A 22,218-nucleotide genomic window follows, 5' to 3' on the forward strand; every position below is an offset into this window, starting at 1 on the left:
GCTTGGGAAAATATATTTTGATTCTGACACCAGCTGCACTGAAAATAACAGATAGGTGTCCCAACATGTTTGTCTTATGTCAACAGATCAGTAGTGGGAGAACAAGCCAACGGGCCTGAAATTGCTCTGCCTTGGTATTATTATGGTACTTTTCAATATTTGCATTCATGCATTTGGTATATTATTTTAGCCAAAGTGACTTGCATTGCATTTTAAGGTATATTTTGATCAGTATGTGTGTTACAGCATATGAACTAAACCCATGAACTTGGCATTTCTAATCCGTAAGAGTAAGATTTGTATTTTATTTGTATTATCATTAAGCAAGGACACATTCAATTCATCCAATTTACAGTAAATACACTTATACTGTTGCAAAAGTAAATCTGTTTCAAATAAAGGTCTAGTTCAGTCATTTAATTCTATAGGGCACAGAGTGATAGGTCCTTTACATTCAATCTTCAAGCAATCACATCATTACCGCATGGCACACGCTGATTATGCAGCCAATGAGATTGCTTGCTCAACATTTAAAGGGGACCTATTATGAAATTTTTTATTTTACATGGTGTTTGAACAACAAAGTGTGTCGGCAATGTGAGCACAAACCCCCCCCCCCCCCCCCCCTACAATGATAAAAATCCACCCACTCCTCTTTTTTTTAATCCCCATAAATCATAAGCAGTGTCTCAGAACAAGCAGATTCTAGCATTTGTGACATCACATTGCACAGGCTCCGCCCACGACTGCTGACGGACTGTTAGCATAGACCTATTAGCATAGACCTCGTCCTGAGTGAGCTGTACACAGTCCGCCATGTTTATCACTTCACCAGAGCATTTAACAGCAGAATTCAAGTAAGAAATGTATTGTTATTAAAGCTACTAAAGTTATTCAGTCAAAAGCAGTGAGTGATTTTCTGTTTTTTCTTTTGTTGTTTGATTCATATTATCACATATATAGCAGTAGGTACTGTATATTCCATTTTTTTTTCTCTTTAATACACAGATCTAATATACACATGCAATTTCTGTTTACATTCACAGACAAAACCGACTGCGTTTATGTGAACTTTGTGTGTTTTTGACATAACCTTGTGTATATTCTGTATTATGACCTATTGACAAAGGGAACGCATAGACACACTCAGCTTTTAACAGAAATAGTGCCGTCAGTATTTCCCTTCTGGGTGAATATACAGAAAACTGTGTGTATTTTACTATGTATGTATTGTTGTTTGTTTGCTCTTGCATGATTTATAGCTCTTACAACTCGGTTGCCATGCCAACATCATCTTTAAAGGGCATGAAGATGAATAGTCACATCTAGATCTCCTTCCTTTCTCTACTCTCCTGATATACAGTGGCCTTGTTAACACTAAAACCATTCTTAAAAATGCATGAATGTCATTGCAATAACAAAATATCAATGAAAGTGACATTTAATTTAGGGTAACATAGCACAAGCACACTTTAAGCAAAACATTTCCCAAACAAAATGTGAAAAATGAAACCTATAACACTATAAAATATTAGATGGATAAATGAAAAGTAAGACAAAATATCTGGACTCTTTCTTGCCAAACGTTTAGTGGATGTTCTTAGTTAATGTGATGAACTAAATCTGTGTGACCTTGAGAAGAACTGACTTTTTTCTTCCACTAGTGCTACAGTACCTTAACACCAACTGATTTTAACCCTATAAAGCCTACTGTATCATATTTGATGTGCACATTTCGTCATACAAATTAGCATTATACTAAGACATTATTGAGAGATAAAGAGTGACAGCTGATATATCTATATCCATTTTATGCAAGTAGTCTGCTGTACTTTTATGAAGATCTCAGTATTATGTTTCCATCCAAAGTTGAAAATTTAGTTTGCATCCCGTGTTCAAGAGAACAAAATCGTCACTTCCTGGGATATTGACGCAAAATATGTAATAAAAATGGAAGTTGCTGCAATAGGGGAAGCTACTGTGGTTCTTTTTTCCTACATCATATCTTCCTACATCAGACTTGTGTCTCAGAGCCCGCAGATGAAACGCAGTAAACGCTGTCATGTTATCTCGTGTTCGGATTCTTGGTTTTGGGGAATGCAATCATGAGCGACAGTCCTGGAAGGGAATTAAAACAAATCATTTTGATGACAGACTTCGGCTCAGACATTTCAAAATGATCAAACCAAGTTTTGAGATGCCGTGTAATTAAATTGGTCCGCTGGTTAATCCAATCACATCCTCTGTTGAGGAAAAGTCTTTTGTTGCGCATGGAGGGATTTATGCAGTAAATGTGTTTCCATCGTAGTTTGTCTTTTTATCGGATAAAAAATGTATCCGTCTCAATTGACCGCATAGGTTTGTTATGCATATTTTTAGAATTTATGCGGGTCTTGGTGTTTCCATCCAAAGTTTTTTTTTTTTTTTTTTTATGCAATATCCCATAATGTGCATAAAAATGGGTGGATGGATACATACTGTAGCTATTAATTTACATTGCAAGCTATCAGAATTTCATCCTACTTTTTGACCATATAAATATCATGTTTTTGCTCAGTTTGGGCTTCTTTTTCTCTCCTCCATTATGAGCTCCATATATCATATATGATCCATAAAAGTGGTTCAAAAATCCAAATATGGTACTCAAGGAAAAACTAACTTTTGCTAACTTTTTTTAGATTAAAAAAAAAAAAAAAAAGGTCATACACCTCATATAAAGGTTCATATGGAAGCTTGTTTCTGCCACAGAATAAAACATTTTAAAAGATAACTGCGACATTTTCTCGCAATTGCGAGTTTACATCTCGGTCAGACTTTCGAGATATAAAGTCCGAATTGCGTGATTTAAAGTCTCAATTGCCTGCAAGTCAGAACTGCAAGATATAAACTAAATTCTGACTTTTTTTTCTCGCAATTACGACTTTATACCAGGCAATTCTGACTTTATTACACGCAATTCTGATTTTATAAAATGCAATTGCGAGTTTATGTATCGCAATTCAGACTATTTTTCTCGCAACTGCAACTTTATATCACGCAATTCTAACATCTTTTCTCAGTTATAAAGTCCAATTCTAAGGAAAAATAGACTGACTTTTTTTTCTCAGAATTGCAAGTTTATATCTCACAATTCTGTGACTTTATATGATGCAATCCTGACTTTATATCTCCCAATTGCGTGTTATAAAGTCAGAATTGCGAGACATAAACCTGCAATTCTGAGAAAAATATTTTCGAATTTCGAGTTTATTTCTCGCAATTCTGACTTTATATCACCCAATTCTGTAGTCACAATTGTGAGAAAAAAGTCTGAATTGTGAGATAAAAAGTCGCAATTACTTTTTTTATTTTTCATTCTGTGGCGGAAACAAGCTTCCATAGGTTCATGTCATAAACTGTTCCATTAAAGATGTTTCTTAAAAAATAACATGTTATAGTGGTAAATAAAGTTGGATGGATGGATGGTCTAAAAGTCTTATTTGTATGTGCCTCTGCAGCTCCTGAAGAAGAAGGGAGCGACGTCCTTCTTGCAGAGGCTGGAGCGCTGTGGTCCAGTCACTTTGGCAGTGCAGCTCAGGGTAAGTCCACATTAGAACCACTGCCAACCCCCAAACCTGACCTGATCCAACCCAGCCCATCCAGATGTTCATCGCACTCCATGGATTTAAATTCCTCTTTCCAACAGCATTGAATCTCATAATAAAGCCTGCAGATTCACAGCACAAAAGGTTGCCTTGCATCTAAACAGTATAGATCTGCCAGGAAGACATCTCAAAGGCCCATGTGTTTGTGGTTTGAACAACACTAGAAGTGTTCCAGTGTCCTGCCGGTCTCATAGGCCCAGTGTGGTTTGTGGAGAGGAAGGATTTTGGCCTGCTGATGTTTTAGCGATTAGGGTGGGTGATTGTAGATGGTATTGGATTCTGTATGAATGAACAGCAGGCTCACTGTTTCTGTGGGAGAGAAAAGCTCACTGATGTCTTCAACACACCATCACTGATCTCATATGTAGACATGGAATCAGTCATTTTAATGTATCATAAAATTCAATACTTACAAATAATCCTATTTATATATAACAAACTTTTGAACAGTAGTGTATGTCCACTGTACTGTTAAGAATCAAGAAGCTTTAGATGCTTCACAAAACATTGGTTTTTAGTGCTGGGCAACGATTAATCACGATTAATTGCATCCAAAATAAAAGTTTGTTTACACATAATATATGTGTGTGTACTGTGTATAATTATTTTGTATATATAAATACACACATATATATATATATATATAAGAATTTTTTTATTTATTTATATATACTGTGTGTATATATATATATATATATTATAAATTATGTATAAATATATATACAGTATATATGTGCAAATATTTCTTAAATGTATTCATGCAAATGTTTGTATTTATATATACAAAATAATCATACACCGTACACACACATATATTATGTAAACACAAACTTTTATTTTGGATGCGATTAATCGTTGCCCAGCACTATTATTTATATATTTTGCTTTAGTGTGCCAGTAAAAAAAAAAATATATATATATATATATATATTTCCAAACATTATTTTCGCAAATTTTGTAATCCACTGAGATTTTTAAAACCTTAAAACAAAAGACATAAAGATTAAGATATTAAAATACGGACATTCACAGAGCATCATGATCCTCATTTGACTCCTGTCCCTGATGTTTTCAACGTAAACTCACACACCTCTCCCTCTCTACCAATGCAAGTGTCCCTTTGTAACACACCTCCCTAATAAAATAACGTCACATTCTTGTGCACATGCAGACATGTTCTTTCTTTAATCATGACCTCATTCTCATGCCAATGGAATGCAGATATGTGTTCATGCTCACACGCGCTAAGACTACGTGACCTGATTTCATACCCTGTTTCTGCACCAGGTGATGTAAGGGGTAATGCAGGGGTTTATGGGAAGAGCACGCAGTGTTCCTATGTAATCTGTCCCCTCTGTTCAGGGATGATTACATCATAAAGAACATTCGATGCACACCGTTCGCACAAACACATGTGTTATTTATCCACGCCTAAATAGCTCCCAGACGAGAGTGGTAGAAGAAGCATGAAATCCTTCAACAATAATAAATAACATCTAAGCTAATGTGTTTTTCATTAGCGTTCACCCTCACGGAAAGATGGAACAGTCGTAATTGACAGCTTTTTTTAGTTTGTCTTTGAATGGCTTATTGTACAGTATGTTATGGCCTGCAGCGCCGTCTTTCCCGTCTCGTTTCTGTCGGCTGGCGTCAGTAGAAGTGTCACATGACGATAGCAGGCTCATTGGCGACCGTGCTGACACAGCACAGGCTCATATGCCTATGACATCATCATTTAGATCCAGCTTTTGGGGGGTTTTACCTAGTAAGTTTTGTAGATTTACAGTTCATTAAATATTTGTACTAATTTTATTGTACTTTCCGCTACTAATATAAATAGTTTTTTCAGCTCTATTTAAAGCCCAAAGTATATGTAACAGAGTCCAGCAAGTAAAGAGCTGTGCAGGTAAAACGTCACTCTCCTGGCCTCAAGAGGCGCACTAGCGACTGACGCTAGAGACTGTGGTCTTTAGCATCCATGCTAGTGCGCTCGCCTCCCATGCCAAAGACACTGGTTCAAATCCATAGACAGTATAAGAAGTGGACAGAGCCATCTCATTGGAACTCAGTTGAGACAGTTGAAGCCCATTTTTAGCGATTTTTGAGCACTTCCGTTCCTGACGCGCAGACTCAAACCGACTCAAACTAAGCTTGATGACGTGAGCAACCTGTCTGACACACGTTAATCTTCTAGTAGCTGTGCGTGAAAATTGCCAACGTTAATCTTGCAGAGACGGGGAACTTGAGCAAAGAGTTCTTTGGCGTGAGTGAGCAGGAGTAAGTATTCCGTTGCTTTTATGGACTCATTATCTATGGGCTTCTCCCTTGATGGGACGTCCTCCCGATTGCCTGCGAGCTTCTCCTCCTGTCTGTACGGTAATTTATGTACAGCGCGACAGAGAGTCGAGTGGTTATGACGCAATCGTTAGCCTATTTTTACAATATCTGTTTCTACGGGGCTAAAATGTAACATAGAAGGTAATGGAGCTCTGTATACATTGTCGTGTTTCTTTAGAAATAAATAATGGACAAATGGAGTCTTTAAACGCCTCAGATGTAAAGTTATTCGCTGTCAAAGTGACGCCAAAATGAATGGGAGTCAATGGAAATGCTAACGCAAGTGAAGTTCTGCTACAAGATGGCAGCACCCGGCCGGCTTCAACTTCCGGTCGATGGATTACCCCCTTGTTCAAATCCCACCCGAAGCGGTTACATTGGTGCCGTGACCCGGGTGGGAGTAAGGCTTAGGGGGGTGAGTGTAACAGAGGCCCGCTAGTACAAGCTGTGCAGATAAACCTCACTCCCCTGATCTCAAGAGGTGCGTTAGCAACTGACGCTAGAGACTGCGATGTTTAGAGCCCTTGTTAGTGCTCCCACCTCCCATGCCGGAGACACTGGTTCACTCGGAGTTAAATGCCTGTGTTCTATGAAAATATTTCACCTGAAAATGTAAATTAACTCTCCCTCTTGGGGTTCCAAATGTGGCATTCCTGTAGCTCAAACAGTCGAGCATGGTGCTAACAAAGCCAGGGTTATGAGTTTGAACCACTAAATGTAAACTGATAACGCATATTTACCTTTAATGCAATGTCGCTTTAGATAAAACCATCTTCCAAATGCGTAAATTTGACTGATTCTGTGTACTGGCTGCTCTTTTCCATATACTGATTGTGAATAAGAATCTGGACCTTTAAGTTCCAAAGTGACAAAGCAACAAAACAAAATATCTATACAACATATGCACTATATTTCAAGTCACCTGAAGTCATGAGTCACATGCACAGCTTTTATGGTTCAGTTAATTATTATTTTTTTTTTTTTTTTGTCATTTCAGAGCTTGACAGCTCCAGTCCCCATTCCTTTTCATTATATGGAAAAGAGTGGCCTGTACATTTATGATTTATTCTCCTTTTGTGTTTCACAAAAAAAAAGTCGTTTGGGCGAGTAAATGGTGACAGAATTACAATTTTTGACTGAAGTATTTATTTAAATCCATTCTACAGGTTTTCTCCCAAAGTTAGTGCAGATAATGCAAAAAAAAAACCCTAGTTTGGTTTGGGCCTTCTCGTAAGTGGTGACAGATGGTGAGAGGAGGATGCACCATGACTCATGTTGCTACAAAAATGGAATCATTGAGCCAAACTGATCTGTCTGAATGTAACGTCATGTAAACAACAGCTTCACCTGTGTTTTTCTCCTGCTCTGTCTCGTTCCAGAACTCTCTGTGTGAGATTACCAGTAAGCTGCAAGCATGCACGCCCCACTTTGTTCAGTGCGTCAGGCCCAACAACGCCGGAAAGCCTGATGTGTTTGACAGCTTCCACGTGTCCTCACAGCTCCAGTATGTGGGGGTTCTGGAGATGGTCCGCATGATCCGGTATGGATACCCGGTGCGACTGTCTTTCTCCAGCTTCCTGAGCAGGTGAGATCCTCAACCCCTCAATTAGGCGCTGTTTTAAGGTACTTTCCACGACTAGTGTACAGTACAAATAGGTGTCACATTACTGTTTTAAGCTGTAAAAGCACACATCCCATGTTCTTTGGACTTTCTATTCATTAAAGAATCCTGAAAAAAAATATGTATTCACTGTTCCACAAAAATATTAAGCAGCACAACTGTTTTCAACATTGATAATAATGTTTCTTGAGCAACAAATCAGCATATTAGAATGATTTCTGAAGGAGCATGTGACACTGATGACTGTTTTACTGTATTTTTAATCAAATAAATGCATCATTGGTGAGCATGACAAACTTTGTTTAAAAATACTAAGAAATCTTGCTGACCCCAAACATTTTAACAGCAGACGAAGCTATTATCCACGGTAAAACTAGCATAGCATGAACAGTAGCTAGATTTAAATGTATCAAATATTTGTACTCCCGTAAAAATGGATAATTGTGCCAACTTTCCACCGGAGTTAAATTTCTGCTAGGGTTGGATATCGTTTGAATTTTAATTCCGAGTCTGCTTATCGATTCCTAATTTCGATTTCAATAAGGTAAAAAAAAAAAAAAAAAAAACTGGATATCTTTCACATTTCACAAGACTTTCACAAGTCTTATTGCAAAACATTTTATTGTAGCTGAATACCATGATCAAAAATAGGGCTAAAGTTCTTAATTTGCGGGTGTTTTTCTATTTGCATGTGTTTCCTTCAGTTGCAGCGCGTTGAGCTCTCTCAGCCACCGTACTAAAGAACACTTACACAGGGAACCTTTGCCTTTGGTTTAAAAAATGCCATAGCAAAAACAACTAGCCTAACTAATATAAATTTCAAGCATTATTAAAGACAAGTAAACACTCAGTAAATAAAATAGAACAAATAAACAAATTAGCAACCTCACAAATAAATAACACTGTTCAAAGATACGATTGAAATAAATATTTGTTTTAAGATTTTCAGGTATTCAGGTACAGGATATAAGGTACACATATAAAATAACACTGCACTTTATAAATAAAATATACATTACAAATATAGTTACAAAAGTTGTTCAGTCAAGAACAGCGAGTGAATTTCTTCTTTGTCTTTTGTGATTAACGTTATCATAGAGATGCAGCAGGAATATTAGGCTGCTGTCACTTTAAGAGCTGCACATGCATTTTCTTTGTCAACTGTTTACATTCACTTAAGTCAGCCTACTGTGTTAACAAGGTTATTTTGACCTTTTTGTGTGTATTTGTCCATTCAAATGCAAAAAGACACGGAAGAGAACTCAGTTCAGTATCGGTTTTCGATTCCCAACCCTAATATCTACTGTATCCAACCATTTCAATCAAATTGCAGTATAATATCATATTTTTAAAATAGTGTGCAATGGAAATTATAATCAACTCACTGAAGAAAAAAAATACCATTTAAAAAAATATAAATGGTAAAAATGGTAAATGGACTGCATTTATATAGCGCTTTCACAGACCCAATGGCCACCAAAGCGCTTTACATTTTGCCTCACATTCACCCATTCACACACCGACGGCGGTGTCTGCTATGCAAAGCGCCATCCAGCTCGTCGGCAGCAGCTGGGGTTAGGTGTCTTGCTCATGGACACCTCGACACTTGGTCAAGTGGAACCGGGGATTGAACCACCAACCTTCTGGTTTGTAGACAACCTACATGAACCACTGAGCCACTGCCGCCCTGAGCCACTGCCGCCCTGAGCCACTGCCGCCCTGAGCCACTGCCGCCCTGAGCCACTGCCGCCCTGAGCCACTGCCGCCCTGAGCCACTGCCGCCCTGAGCCACTGAGCCACTGCCGCCCTGAGTCACTGCCGCCCTGAGCCACTGCCGCCCTGAGCCACTGCCGCCCTGAGCCACTGCCGCCCTGAGCCACTGCCGCCCTGAGCCACTGCCGTAAATCAAATAAATAATAACAAATAGAATATTTTAATAAGTAAAATGATTGTAGTATTTTGATTGTTCATTTTATTACTGTAGGGTAATAAATGTCACCTATTAAGAAATGTGGGGGCCTCTCCTAGAGTCTGTTTTTAAATCAAGCAGTTCATATCCTGAGTATGTTTCCCATGAGGATCATATATATATATATTACGTAGAGACTAACTGAGGTCAAGCTGTCTGTTAAACTCTATTTCTGTGGACGTATATTTATGTTTCTATACGCTCAGCACAAGATGTTTTTCAATCTATTTCTGCTGCCGGGTCAAATGAGGTAAAGCGGCATTCCACTGGAAATATATTGTAAGTGCACTTTCTCAGACGCTGATATGAGTCTACCTGACTCAAGCTGTCTGCACTATATGCTCTAGATGGGCTTTCAGTTCAACTGAGGTGAAGTAGAAAGTACAGTATATACCGTATATGTGTGTGTGTGTGTGTGTAGGTGCAGAGAGCAACATCTTGGGTGTGACACTGGTTTCACACCATGATTAATGGCCATAGGCCTCAGTGGGAATGTGTGGGGGGTTTTTTTGTTTGTTTTTTTAGTGCCCATTTTTCTGATGGGGTGTTAATGGGGCAGTTTTGGAGAGGATGAAGTGCGCTCGGATGGGTCACCCTGATCTCAGCTAAGCTTCACGTGACTGGAAGAGAGAGAAATGGGATAACGCATCAAGGAGAAAGATTGGTAATTGGATTGAAAAAGGGGGCAGGATGTAATTTCAAGAAATCTTCCCCATGCTTTTCAGAATGTAAAAAGAAAAAGATAAAAGCGCAAGTGAAAATGAAAGAGAAGCAGGCTGTTCCCTTTGTCAGGCAAGGGTTCAGCGTGACTCTTGAGTTCATCTTCCTCGGGAACACAGTGCCTCATCTTCATGTCATACTGACACTTTTAGAATAGGCTGTTCCCGCTCTGCACAAACCAGGATTTATTTCAGCGCTGGAGAGGCTCATAAAGTTCCCACTCATTTCATTCCTATATCACCCCCTTTTAAACTTAACTTTTGTCTGAAGTTCACAGAGAGCTAATTAGAGTTTTATGTATTTCCTATTAAAACAGGAAATTTAGTCAGGACCAAGGATTTTTTTTTATTATTATTTTTTTTTTTTTTTAGATTTTTTACATCACAGCCATGGACATGATTTGCAGCTTGCTAATGCTTGTCAGACTGGCAAGTGTTATTTGGGGGAGGGGCATTATTATTGCAGAGTTGGCGTACATTTAAAAATGCGTATATTTTCTTAAACGGAATTATGACAGCAACTCTGTCCACAGTAAATGCTGCTATACATGAACTCATCTCTGCATGTGCTGAATTTGAGTTGCTTATAACGTGCATTTGGGAATTTAACACATGCCAACGATCTTTCAAACCTTGCAATAAGAAATGCTTATAAACCGGCTGTCAAAATAAAAGCATGGCTTATTATAATAGCCAGGACAAAAACACAATTTGGAAAAAAAAAGGGTAGGGTTTTGATGGAGGGTAGGGTGGGGGTTGTGCGTGATGATGGGGGGCGCCAACACTGATCTTCCATACCCCTCAGCAAATGCGCAGTTGCGCCCCTGGAATCAATGGGACATTTTTTTACCTCTAAAGTAATCAAGACTTGAGGGTGAGAGTTGTTTCCCAAACTTTGTTTACGTGATCATTTTGTCATGGCGGTGTTGCTAGCAAAGCATTTTATGTTGTCAGACATGTATTTTGAAAGACGAATCAATGTATAATGATGCTTTTATCTTCGCGTTATTTTTAGTCAGTGCTGTCAATGTCAACATGCATTAGAGCGTTAATGCATGCACTTTTTTTTCAGTTTAAGCCCTTAAAAATAATTAACGCAATTAACGCAGCATCCGTTTTTTCTGTCATCTTTTGGCTAGCGTTACATTATATGATCACGCTCTTATTCATGCAAATGCTTTTAACCCATTCAAGCGCGACAAGACTCAAGAGAACTCGCTGAACACACACAAACACACGACACACAGAAAGACGCGCGCCAGTATCCTGCACACAGACAGCACGCTAGAATCGAGTTCTCTTTCACAATTATGCCAAACTGTCAAGTATCTACATAAGAGCAGTCTTAAATGAGTTAAGTTGTAAATGAACGTAGAGTTGTGTGAAAATGAGAAGCGTGTGAGATCTGCATCATGTGCGTCAGCAGCAGATCTTAGTGGCAGTTATTAATGTTAATCAAAGAACAAAGCGAACAGAGAAAATTACTCTCTGTTCTTGACTAAATAACTTTTCTAGCTTTAATAAGGATTAATCTATATTTAATTATAAATTATGCAGTGCAGACTGTTTGATAACTTGATTAAATGTCTGTATATTTCACAGGGCACAGGTAAATATGACATTTATTATGGGTTTACGTGAGGATTGTTTTAAGTTCACTTAAATTAAGTTATATTTTTTTGAAGACTATTAAATGTTAAAACAGTGTATAGCTTTCAATTACACTGTAATGTTGAATGGCTATAATTGTTTAAAAAGGAAAAAAAAAATTATTGAGACATCATGTAGCTGTATTAGTATCAGTGATATTGGCCTTTATTCATAATGCTATTAAACAAGTATTTAAAATATAGGCTACTTTCTTTGTTGTTTTTATATTAAATTAGAGATTAATTATTACATTATACAATTATAATAGCTTCTATTAAAAACTTAACTGGTTTTACTTGCGATTAATCACAGAAAAAAATGTGTAATTGATCTAGTTATTTTTTTAATCGATTGACAGCACTAGTTTTAGTGTATGATCATATGCTCAATTCACACTTCTACTCTTAGGATGTTTCCGCATCACTGTTCTTTTCTCCTGAGTATCTTTGTCACTGCTTTATCATTTTTGATTTACTTTAGTGTATAATTTTCCAATATCCTTCCCTGCGTTTTTACTTTTTTTTGAGCAGTGTAATTCAGTGTGCTTTGATTAGATCACACGCTGCTCTTTCTCTCTCGCTCTGTAAAGGATAAAAGGATTACGGTAACATTCCAGTGTGATAATGAATCGGGACGATGCTGGTCACATGACACTGTAAGTTTCCACTACCCAGCTGTAAACATCATGAATCTTTGAGAGAGAGTGAGAGAGAGAGATAGAGATAGAGGTCTACGGACACTTTATCCTCACAGAACATTTTAGCTCCTAGACAGCAGCTCGTGTTGACTCTGGATTAAATGACCCAGACATTTGTGACATTGCTTGTTTAGACTGGGGAAAAATAGCACAGATTCTCCTGTGATAATGAATATTGTTTTGACTACATGAAATGAAGCATATAGCCTCCTGATAGGTGTAACTTTTGGTGTAGAGAGCAGTTTCCCTTTTAGAAAACGTAGATATGAGACAGATCAACTGTGCACCAATGTCTTCTTTACTATTGTTAAGGCCCCGATATTCTTCAAGCGAAATCGAAGAACGAACAGACGTCATTTCGAACAAAATCTGGCCAAAACAAAGTTTGTTTGGAGTTCGTTGGAGATCAAACTTTCTGGAAAATGTTGGTAAACACCTTTAAACTACCATTGGTCTGCGGCAATTACATAATAGGTAGGTGTGGCTCTGAGGCTCCGCCTTCTTTGAGGTGGAAAACTTATCCAGTTCATTTCCTCTGTTCAGTCCATCGGGGTCACTGGAGAGCTGCTTTATAGTAGAAAATGAATTTTGTAATTGTAATTGAAAGAGACATGACACTTTTTATGTTTAATACTGTAAAGCTGCTTGCTTTAAAGCAATTCATTGTATAAAATGGAATATAAATAAACCCGACTTGACTTGATTGAAGTGTGGAATTGGTGGTGCAAACATATCCGCATCGGTATGATCAGATGCTTTCTTAACTGCTGTAGGAAAGCGCACGACACCGATCTACATATTCATCTAAATGCCGCTTTTGGCAGTGTGGGTGGTTACGGGATGTTCGCTGTATCTGCATCTTTAACAATCTCAAAATTATTAGTATTTGGATAAAACTTTAACTGGAAGTTCGTAAAATTACTTGAGAATTAATTGTAATTATGTTCCCTTTATAGTTTTAATTTAACAAATATGCCTGGTATAACATAATTGCTTTTTTATTATTATTTTAACATTTCTTTAAAGGGGTTACGAACTGAATTATTAAACATTTGTATAATGTTTTCTGGGGTGCAATTATAATATGTGTATGATTTTTACATCAAAAATTGAATTTAGAAATAAAAGGCATTTTTCCTACCCTGATTTTAGCATCTGATTTGAACGCTCTGTTTGAAGGGGCGTGTCTGTGTGAGTCTTCAGTGTAAACGCCCACTGCTGTGATTGGCTAACAGCTTTGCATATGAAATAGCTAAGTATTACATGGTGGAACTCTCTCGAAATCTTTTAGCACTTTTTACTATTACAACTCTCAAGGTTAACTAATCATGAATAGTGTTGATTATAGCATTATATTTAGATCGTGGCATGACATGTTGCAGTGATGAGCATTGTAGCCGATCACAGACATGTTGAGCGCATGAATGCAGTGATCTCGTCTTTGCAACTAGATTTCTGGACTCAAGCGAATGCTTTCATCATAACTAACAGTGCAAATTATGTCAATAAGAGGTTTGTAGATTCTAACAGGAGTTTTGGCGATAGTCACTGATAAACATGCGCTGTTTGGCATGAGAACAAGGACGCTAAAGACCGCAGCTGTTAACGCTCCTCTTGAGGCCAAGGAAGTGAGGTTTACATGCACAGCTCTTACTGGCCCATGTCAATTGTCTCTGGTGTCGAAGGCGGACGCGCTAACAAGAACGCTAAAGACTAGCTGGGACAATAAATCAGTACGGATTCTTAAACAACTCTGGTTAGCCATTGTGTTCACGCGCTCAACATATATGTCTGTGATTTGGCTACAATGATCAACGCCTCAAAATCATGTTGTCTTCACCGAGCGCTTACACAGATACACACTGGAGCGTTTGAAAGCAGGCGTCTATCAGCGAATCAGTGGATATATTAGGGATCCGCTCTGCTGATAGACGCCTGATTTCAAACGCTCCCGTGTCTGTGTAAGCGCTCGGTTGAGAGCGTAAAAGAAAGATGTCTATTTAGCCAATTTGTAGCCAATTACAGACATATACTGTATGCTGAGCGCGTGAACCCAATGGCCAATCAGAGGTGTTTAAGAATCCGCTCAACAGCGCTCAAAATGCTTGGGGGAAATGCTCTGTATAGTCACTCGTCAGCTGCTCATTTGCATAAAGTAAAAGTTTTCTCAACTTTGTCACCGCAAATGGTATTTGCGAGACATATGCTATGCATCATTTCAGTTAATCTGTGGCGTCTGTTCTCACATTCCCATGCTGTTTTTCTACGAGCGCCTGGATGACGTGGTGCCATGTGCACTGTTTGTTTTTGTTAGAGTGCGTACGTGTGTGTGTTAGCATCACAATAAGGCTGAATTGAGCCAGACGGGGTGAGTGGCTGCTGATGGGATGCAGGCCGACGAAGGCCAGACGATTGTGATGGAAATTTTGGGGTTTTTCAAGCGAGAGGTTGTCTGATGCAGAGGTCAATTTCCATGGCTTTTCGTGGGGAAGCTGTGTCAGCATTGTGTGTGCTTTATGACATTCAAGCTGTTCGCGTGTGTGTGTGTGTGCGTGCGTGTGTTTATGTGTCCTCTAACTCACTCGTGTATATCTATATCAAAATATGTGTAATGCACGTCCTAAAACAGATATGATTGTTTATCTTACTCTACTAGGATTTATTCATGCCCCAGTCGCATTATGTTCGTAAAAATGTCAGCATTATTGATATTCAAACCTCCGTTTATGACCAGTAAGAGTCTGATGTTGTCTTTTGATTCACTGATGCCTTCACATTTGTCCTTGTTTTTGAGGCAGAGGAACCAGAACAATGTTAATGTGAGAACAAATACTGTAAAAATCGACTTAAAAATAATCAAAGCATGATTTACAGACTGTATTCTAATGCAGAACATTTAAAAGAACATTTATGTGAAATAGACAACTTTTGTAACATTATAATTGCCTTTACTGTCACTTTTGATCAATTGAATGTCCTTGCTGAATAAAAATATTAATTTCTTTAAAAAATATATTATAGTGACCCCAAACATTTGAATATGTATATATAGTGTATATGCACCAAAAATAACAATACGTGTTAATAACATGTTCACCCAAAAATGAAAATTCTGTCTTACACAAAAGAAGATATATTTAAAGAATGTTGGTAACCAGACAGTTGATGGTAGCCATTGACTTCAATATAGGAAAAAATATATACCATGGAAGTCAATGGCTACCGTCAACTGTCTGGTTACCAACATTCTTTAAAAAATATCATATGTTGTGTTCAACAGAAGAACACAACATATGAGGAGAAGCTATTTAAAACTTATTCTTATGTTGTACAAAGAATAAGTGTGAAATGATCCTAAAAACTCTATTATGTGGATTAATATTTTGTGAAAATCGGACATATTTCCCAGCTCTATCAGGCATTCAACTTATCATTCTGTTTGCACTGCCCTCAGCAAACAGCCGACGAATCACTACAAACAATTTTCCACTTAATCGTGCCATGCGCCAGCCTTTGTCCTAGTGCACGTGTGTGCTGGTTTTCTGTCGACTTGTGGGTAAATAAAGAAGTGAAGCCTTGGATAAATGCGGCTTTGTGTTTGCTTATGATGTGGAGTCATGTGTACCCTCCATCCAGCACGTCTCTTCCAAGGACGCCTTGACTTCCCGAGGCCAAAAAAGAGACTGCGAGTCACAAAGAACCCATTCACCACATCCATTAAGCCATTCATGAGCGTGTGTAAGGGGAAAGGGAAAGTTATTATATTTTTCAATGGGTGTATTTTTTGCACACGTGTGACGTGCGGTCAAGTTTTTTTAATTTTTTTTATTTGACTCTTTGTATATGAGTTTCTTCTTCTCAATCATCATGCTAGCTACCCTCTCTCTTGGTCTTTATGAATGATTTGTGGTGTGCAGTCTGATGTGTGTGATGGTCTCTGGCCCAGCACTAATGAATATGACAGGCTTATTTATCACGGTTTAGCTCAGGCCTCAGGACAAACTGCTCTTCCACCCTTAAACGCAATGCAGCATCCTCACTGTATTACACAACACACACACACTCACAAATACATGGACCAGAGTCAGAGTAGACACCAGGTTTAATTTGATGCGAATGAAAAGGAAGGCAGTAAAGGATGGAAGTATTTATTAGACTGTCCTTAAAGGGATAGGTCACCTATAAATAAACATTCTGTCATCATTTATTTATCCTCATGTCTTTTCAAACCGGTATGATTTTCTTTATTTTTAGAAACACAAAAGAGGATATTTTGAAGAATGTCCATGGGGCCCAAAATTACATTAGGCCCTGGTGGCTTTCATTGAATGGACAAAATAGTTATCCATTACCCAATAATATCTTATTTTGTGTTTTAAAGAAGAAAGAAATGCAAACAGGTTGTCTATTCTTTTAAACATCTATAGAAATATTTAGTTGTTTTTGGGGAAAAAAAGACTCTTATGCTCACCAAGGCTGCATTTATTTGATCAAAAATACATTAAAATTGTGAAATATTATTATAATTAATAAAAAAAAAAAATTATTGTTATATATTTAAAAATGTGTTTTATTCCTGTGATCAAAGCTGATTTTTCAGCATCATTACTCCAGTCTTCAGTGTCACATGACCCTTCAGAAATCATTCTATGTTGATTTGCTGCTCAGGAAACATTTTCTCATTATTATTATTCTCAAGATTAAAAACAATTGTGCTGCTTATTGTTTTTGTATAAACTGTTATACTCTTTTTCATGATTCTTTAATTAAAAGAAAGTTTGAAAATATAAATATTTTTTAACATTATAAATGTCTTTACTGTCACTATTTCCATCCTTTCAATCCATCCTTGCTAAATGAAATTAGCAATTTAAATGAAATTTATTTTCAACAACTAAATGAATAAAAATAAATAAATAAACTGACCCCAAACTTTTAAACAATACATGCCCTAGACCTCTGTTAAACTTTGCTTAATCTAGAAAGCATATTTTGTGTACAAACATATGATAAACCGTTTTAAAAAAAAAACAGTTTTACAGATTTTAAATCATAAACATCTTCGCATTTTAGAGATGTATTGCAGATGAGCAAATGGCTAGAAAATACATCTAGATGACAACGCACACAACAAATAGACATCTATGGGATGTGCGTGTGCTATCAGGAAGTAGATGAGAAAAACATATTGATACAATACAGACATTTTGTCATATATCACCGTTTTTGCTACGAACATGAGTGATGCATTAAATCATGCAGCTTGAGAGGTGATTCACCTCCTCTTTTGTATTTATTTATTTAAATGCACAAAATGATTTCTTTCCATATACACCTACAGTATCCTGTACATCGCAATGCATACATCAGATATCATACTGCAGTGTGCATGTGTAACATGTGTCTTAATCTGAAATGATCTTCATGAGATGAACCACCAATTGGCTCTGGTTTATTTGTTCTACGTAAACACTTGTGTGATTATTTATTTACTTTCACCTAGTTAAAGGTTTAATGGATGACAGCTGGGAACAGGAAAACCTGCAATGCACTTTTTTTTTCTTTTTTTTCTTTCTAGTACGCTCAGCTCCAGTGCTTTGAGAGGTGTAGCAGTTTGATTTATGCATTAATATGCATTCTCATACACAAACACAGTCCCTGCTTTTTTCCTGACAGCAGTTCTTATCGCCATAATGGCGCTCAGAATAAGAGATGATGGTCTGTTGTCATTGTTTGCCGTTTTATTGTGGCTCTTTACTGTGAAAATGAGGTAGTCCCCCATCTCATAACCCCAATTCGTAGCTTAACTACCAGGCAGTTCGACCCTGTTGAGTTCATATGACTCAATCCCCAAAGGCCCAACAAACTGTGAGGGCATCGGCAATTTTCATATTCATATACAAGAGGTATTTGGTTTCCCCTGGCTCCCATCATGGTTGATGACTCCTGTGGGATGCCGTAGGTCTTGGTCATACGGAGGAAGGGTTAGGGGAAGTTCAGAAGCACCAGGCTGCTGTAAATCACATTGAAAGCGAGACGCTGAGTTAATTTGGCTTGAGGCTTAAAGCAAGTGTTTTACTGAGCCCATTGAGAAGCCCACCCCCGTCCCACAATACACTGCATCCCTGTCTTCTCCCACCCTCCCATCTGTTCACCATGTGCCACCTGACCAAAGTATGAACTGGGCTCAGTGAAAACGGAGGGGAATTTATTTAAGTTTTGAAAGTAATGCTGCCAGTTTTTGCTCTCGCGCTAAGATCTCTTACATCACCAATCAAGCATAACACAATAATGACCCATAAAGCAGCTATATGCCAAAAAGCATCCACCACATGTTAAACAGCATTAATGGGCTATTACCAAGCAGAATGAAAGATCAAATTTGTGAAATATTTTTGGAAAGACGTATTAAAAATCAGAATGTTTTGCAAACATGATTGATGAAGGTGAGTTTGAGGCAACTAAAGATTTGTTGTGAAACTATGTCTAGAGAAATGCGTAAAGATTTCCCTTCACTTATGATAAATGGTGTTTAGTAGGGCTGTCATGATATCACGATTATCGTGGTCAAAAGAATTGACAATAATGATATTATCACAATATTTATTGAAATTTTGTTATCCGTTAAATTCGGAGTACAGTGTCTCGCTTCCGTCTGTCATCTCCAACATGATTTTGTGCGGCAGAAGTTTTTTATTCTCTCGTTTAATCTCTAATTTTTTTATCACCTAGACTCTAAAAAAAAGAGTCTCCACTTCCTTCCACTGTAGTAAAATGAAGAAGAATCATCAGAAACGGTCATTGCCGATTACGTCATTGAGGTGGAGCTGGGGTATCAAAGGTCCCGCCCACACTCCCTTTCCCGCAGATTCATTCGCAAACACAGCTGTCAATCATGACGTTACGCCCCATTTTATAGCGTCAAATAACTAATAAAACCAAACTTATTGGATAAACGAACACTTGAACATATGTCAGCGTGATAAGAACTACAAGTGAAAATGACTCCTTAATCACCCCAGTCTGCAGGACTTGCTGATCAACAGTGAGCGCAAAAGGGTTGCCCCACAAAACTGTTTTCCTGAAACGGGAAATGATAAATTAACGTGTTAACTGCTGACACCCTTTCTGTTTTATTATATTTGGGACTTTTAGTCCAAAAGTGTGCTCATTCGGATAAAAACGTATGGATTATTGTATGTTTACTTCAAATATCTGTAGAGTACTATTTTTTTCCTTTCTATTTTTACCCAAAATAGGATGATTTGAGCATTATGAAGCGCTAAACTCTCACATGTAAGTCCACAAGTGAGACTCATGAGGAATACAGTAGGTTCCAAGAAATCCCTAATATGGACAAAGACATCCAGCACAGATAAAGATGAATTAAGAAAAATAGAGAAGAATTAACACCATTGCAACAGTTTTATGGTTTATCTGTGTTCTTAAAGCCATCTCATTATTTATTAATAATCTGTAAATGTACATTCATGTTCTGAACCTAAGATTGAAACTCTCGTTGTTTTGAAATATTATTAGCATGCATCATGAATGCTCTAGTTCTTCCTTTGTGAATTCCTTCAGTATCATTGATTATTAAACACTGTTCCCTTCCACCAGATGTTCATAATGCATAATCCCAATGCACCAACACACACAGAGTCACGTGTTTGAGGGGTGTGTCTACAGCTTACCCCCGCGCACCACAGATGCTTGATCCCTCTACTACAAAACAATGCAGCAAAGCTCTCCAAGTTTGACCTTTCTCTGTGAATGGTTGCCTTGCCAACAGCCTCTGCCGCAGATGCTGAGAGGTCATCCAGACTCTGAAACCCTTTGACCCTCAAATTGCATCTCTAGTTGGGTTCTCCCACCAAGGAAAGAAAATTGATTGAGGATTGAGCATTGCCTTTTATAGCTTAAACTCAGTAGCTTTAGATGGTTATTGCGTTTGAAATAGCCCTATTAAACAGGTTAACAAGAAGTGCTGATGGTCCATGCAGACGACATTCCAGTACAGGCATTAGTGACCATCCTGCAATAACACAGCAGTAATAGGTACAAAGAGTTCCTCTCCAGCACAGTATGTGGATGACAGTGATGTTCTGTGGGTTTGTGGTGCAGATACAGAGAGCTGGTGGACACTATCCTCACCGACAAGAAGAAAGCATCCGCAGAGGAGAAGTGCCGCCACGTTCTGCAGCATTGCAAACTCCAGGGTTGGCAGGTGAGTTTCCAAAGACTTCTACAGAGCTTTAGGGAGCGAGTTTATAAGGAGCAGAAAATAAATGCTATCATAGATGCACTGCTGATGTGTAGGTAGGCAACTTAATTCTGCCATAAGATACCTCATTTTGAGCAAATTCTGAGATGAATGATCACATGTGTCCTTTGCATAGAAATGCATTATGACAGTATCATTAAAATCCCAAATGGTGGACAAGACCAATTTTGATACATGGGTCTCGGTCCGTTTCCAAACAGACTGTGCGGTGCGGTTTGAATGATAAATGAACGCAACATGGGCCAACGACATGTAAACGGACCAAAAACGGGACATGATGTCACAAGATGCGACCCTGAAAAGGACAGAATGCTCAAGCATAGCTGTTTTTTTTCTCATCATAGTTGTGATGTTGCCCATCACAGCTCAGTTCAGGCATCAGAACCGCGTCTCCTAGCAGCAGAACATTTGTGTGTGTGACGGAGGGATTCCTGCCACTGTTTTGACCCCTTTAGATATGTATAAGCTCTTCACGAGTACTCAGCTGGTCAGAATACTATCATATGTAGGCTACGCACACACAATGAGCGCATTTATCCCAGCACACAGCATTGTTTTGATGGTAAGTTCCATCGTGTAATGTACGTTATAAAAGCCGACTAATCAGGTTGTGAACATATCCTATGCCTTTAGGTTCGGTGTTAAAATGCCAATACGAACGCTAAGCGGACCAGGGCTAAATGTCTTTTATTTTTATTTTTTTGGTTCGTTCATTGAATTGAACCAACAAACACCATAATCATCATATAACCATCCTACAACCTAAGCTCCACTCTTCAGCGCAAGGATAACCACAACAGAAACTATTTTAAACGTGTAAAATAATGGAACATTATACTCAAACCAGTCTTTCCCTTAAAATAACACTTCAATTCAAAATTTATTTTCCCAATTCAATCCTATGCAAAGCATGCTGGGAACTAAAAATCCACTCATGCAGTTTCAGTTAATGCAACAAAATTGATTCACCAAAAAATGGACTGGACACAATGGAATTAAGGTCTAATGAAATGTTTAGCAATTGCTTTATCTCATTTTAATTAAGGAAATTGAACAAGCAGCATTTTTCCCCTCAGTGTATATATACTGTAGGCAGTAGGCAGCACACTTAAGCACACTTGATTTTGGAACAGAGCTAATGTGATTATGTATTTCTCTTCCTCTTCTCTGTTCAGATGGGCAACAGTAAGGTTTTCTTGAGATACTGGCAGGCCGATCACCTTAATGACCGTTGCCATCAACTGCACAGGAAGATTATTATCTGTCAGAAAGGTAGAGTGTGTTCATACTGTATGAT

At 38.0% G+C, this 22,218-nt stretch overlaps 1 protein-coding gene across 7 annotated transcripts in view; it reads left to right on the forward strand.

Annotated features, from left to right (window-relative positions):
- Positions 1-22,218, forward strand: part of myo16 (myosin XVI) — a 265,694-nt gene that overhangs the window by 211,923 nt on the left and 31,553 nt on the right. For all 7 annotated transcript variants that reach the window (XM_056251798.1, XM_056251799.1, XM_056251802.1 and 4 more), the window contains exons 26-29: positions 3,498-3,578; positions 7,361-7,566; positions 20,762-20,864; positions 22,097-22,193. In XM_056251798.1, the coding sequence (XP_056107773.1) occupies positions 3,498-3,578; positions 7,361-7,566; positions 20,762-20,864; positions 22,097-22,193 (487 nt within the window). The remainder of the gene's footprint in view (positions 1-3,497; positions 3,579-7,360; positions 7,567-20,761; positions 20,865-22,096; positions 22,194-22,218) is intronic.

Source organism: Rhinichthys klamathensis, unplaced genomic scaffold (genome assembly GCF_029890125.1).
Source record: "Rhinichthys klamathensis goyatoka isolate OS25496 unplaced genomic scaffold, OSU_Roscu_1.1 h1tg000090l_1, whole genome shotgun sequence".
Taxonomy (NCBI): Eukaryota; Metazoa; Chordata; class Actinopteri; order Cypriniformes; family Leuciscidae; genus Rhinichthys; species Rhinichthys klamathensis.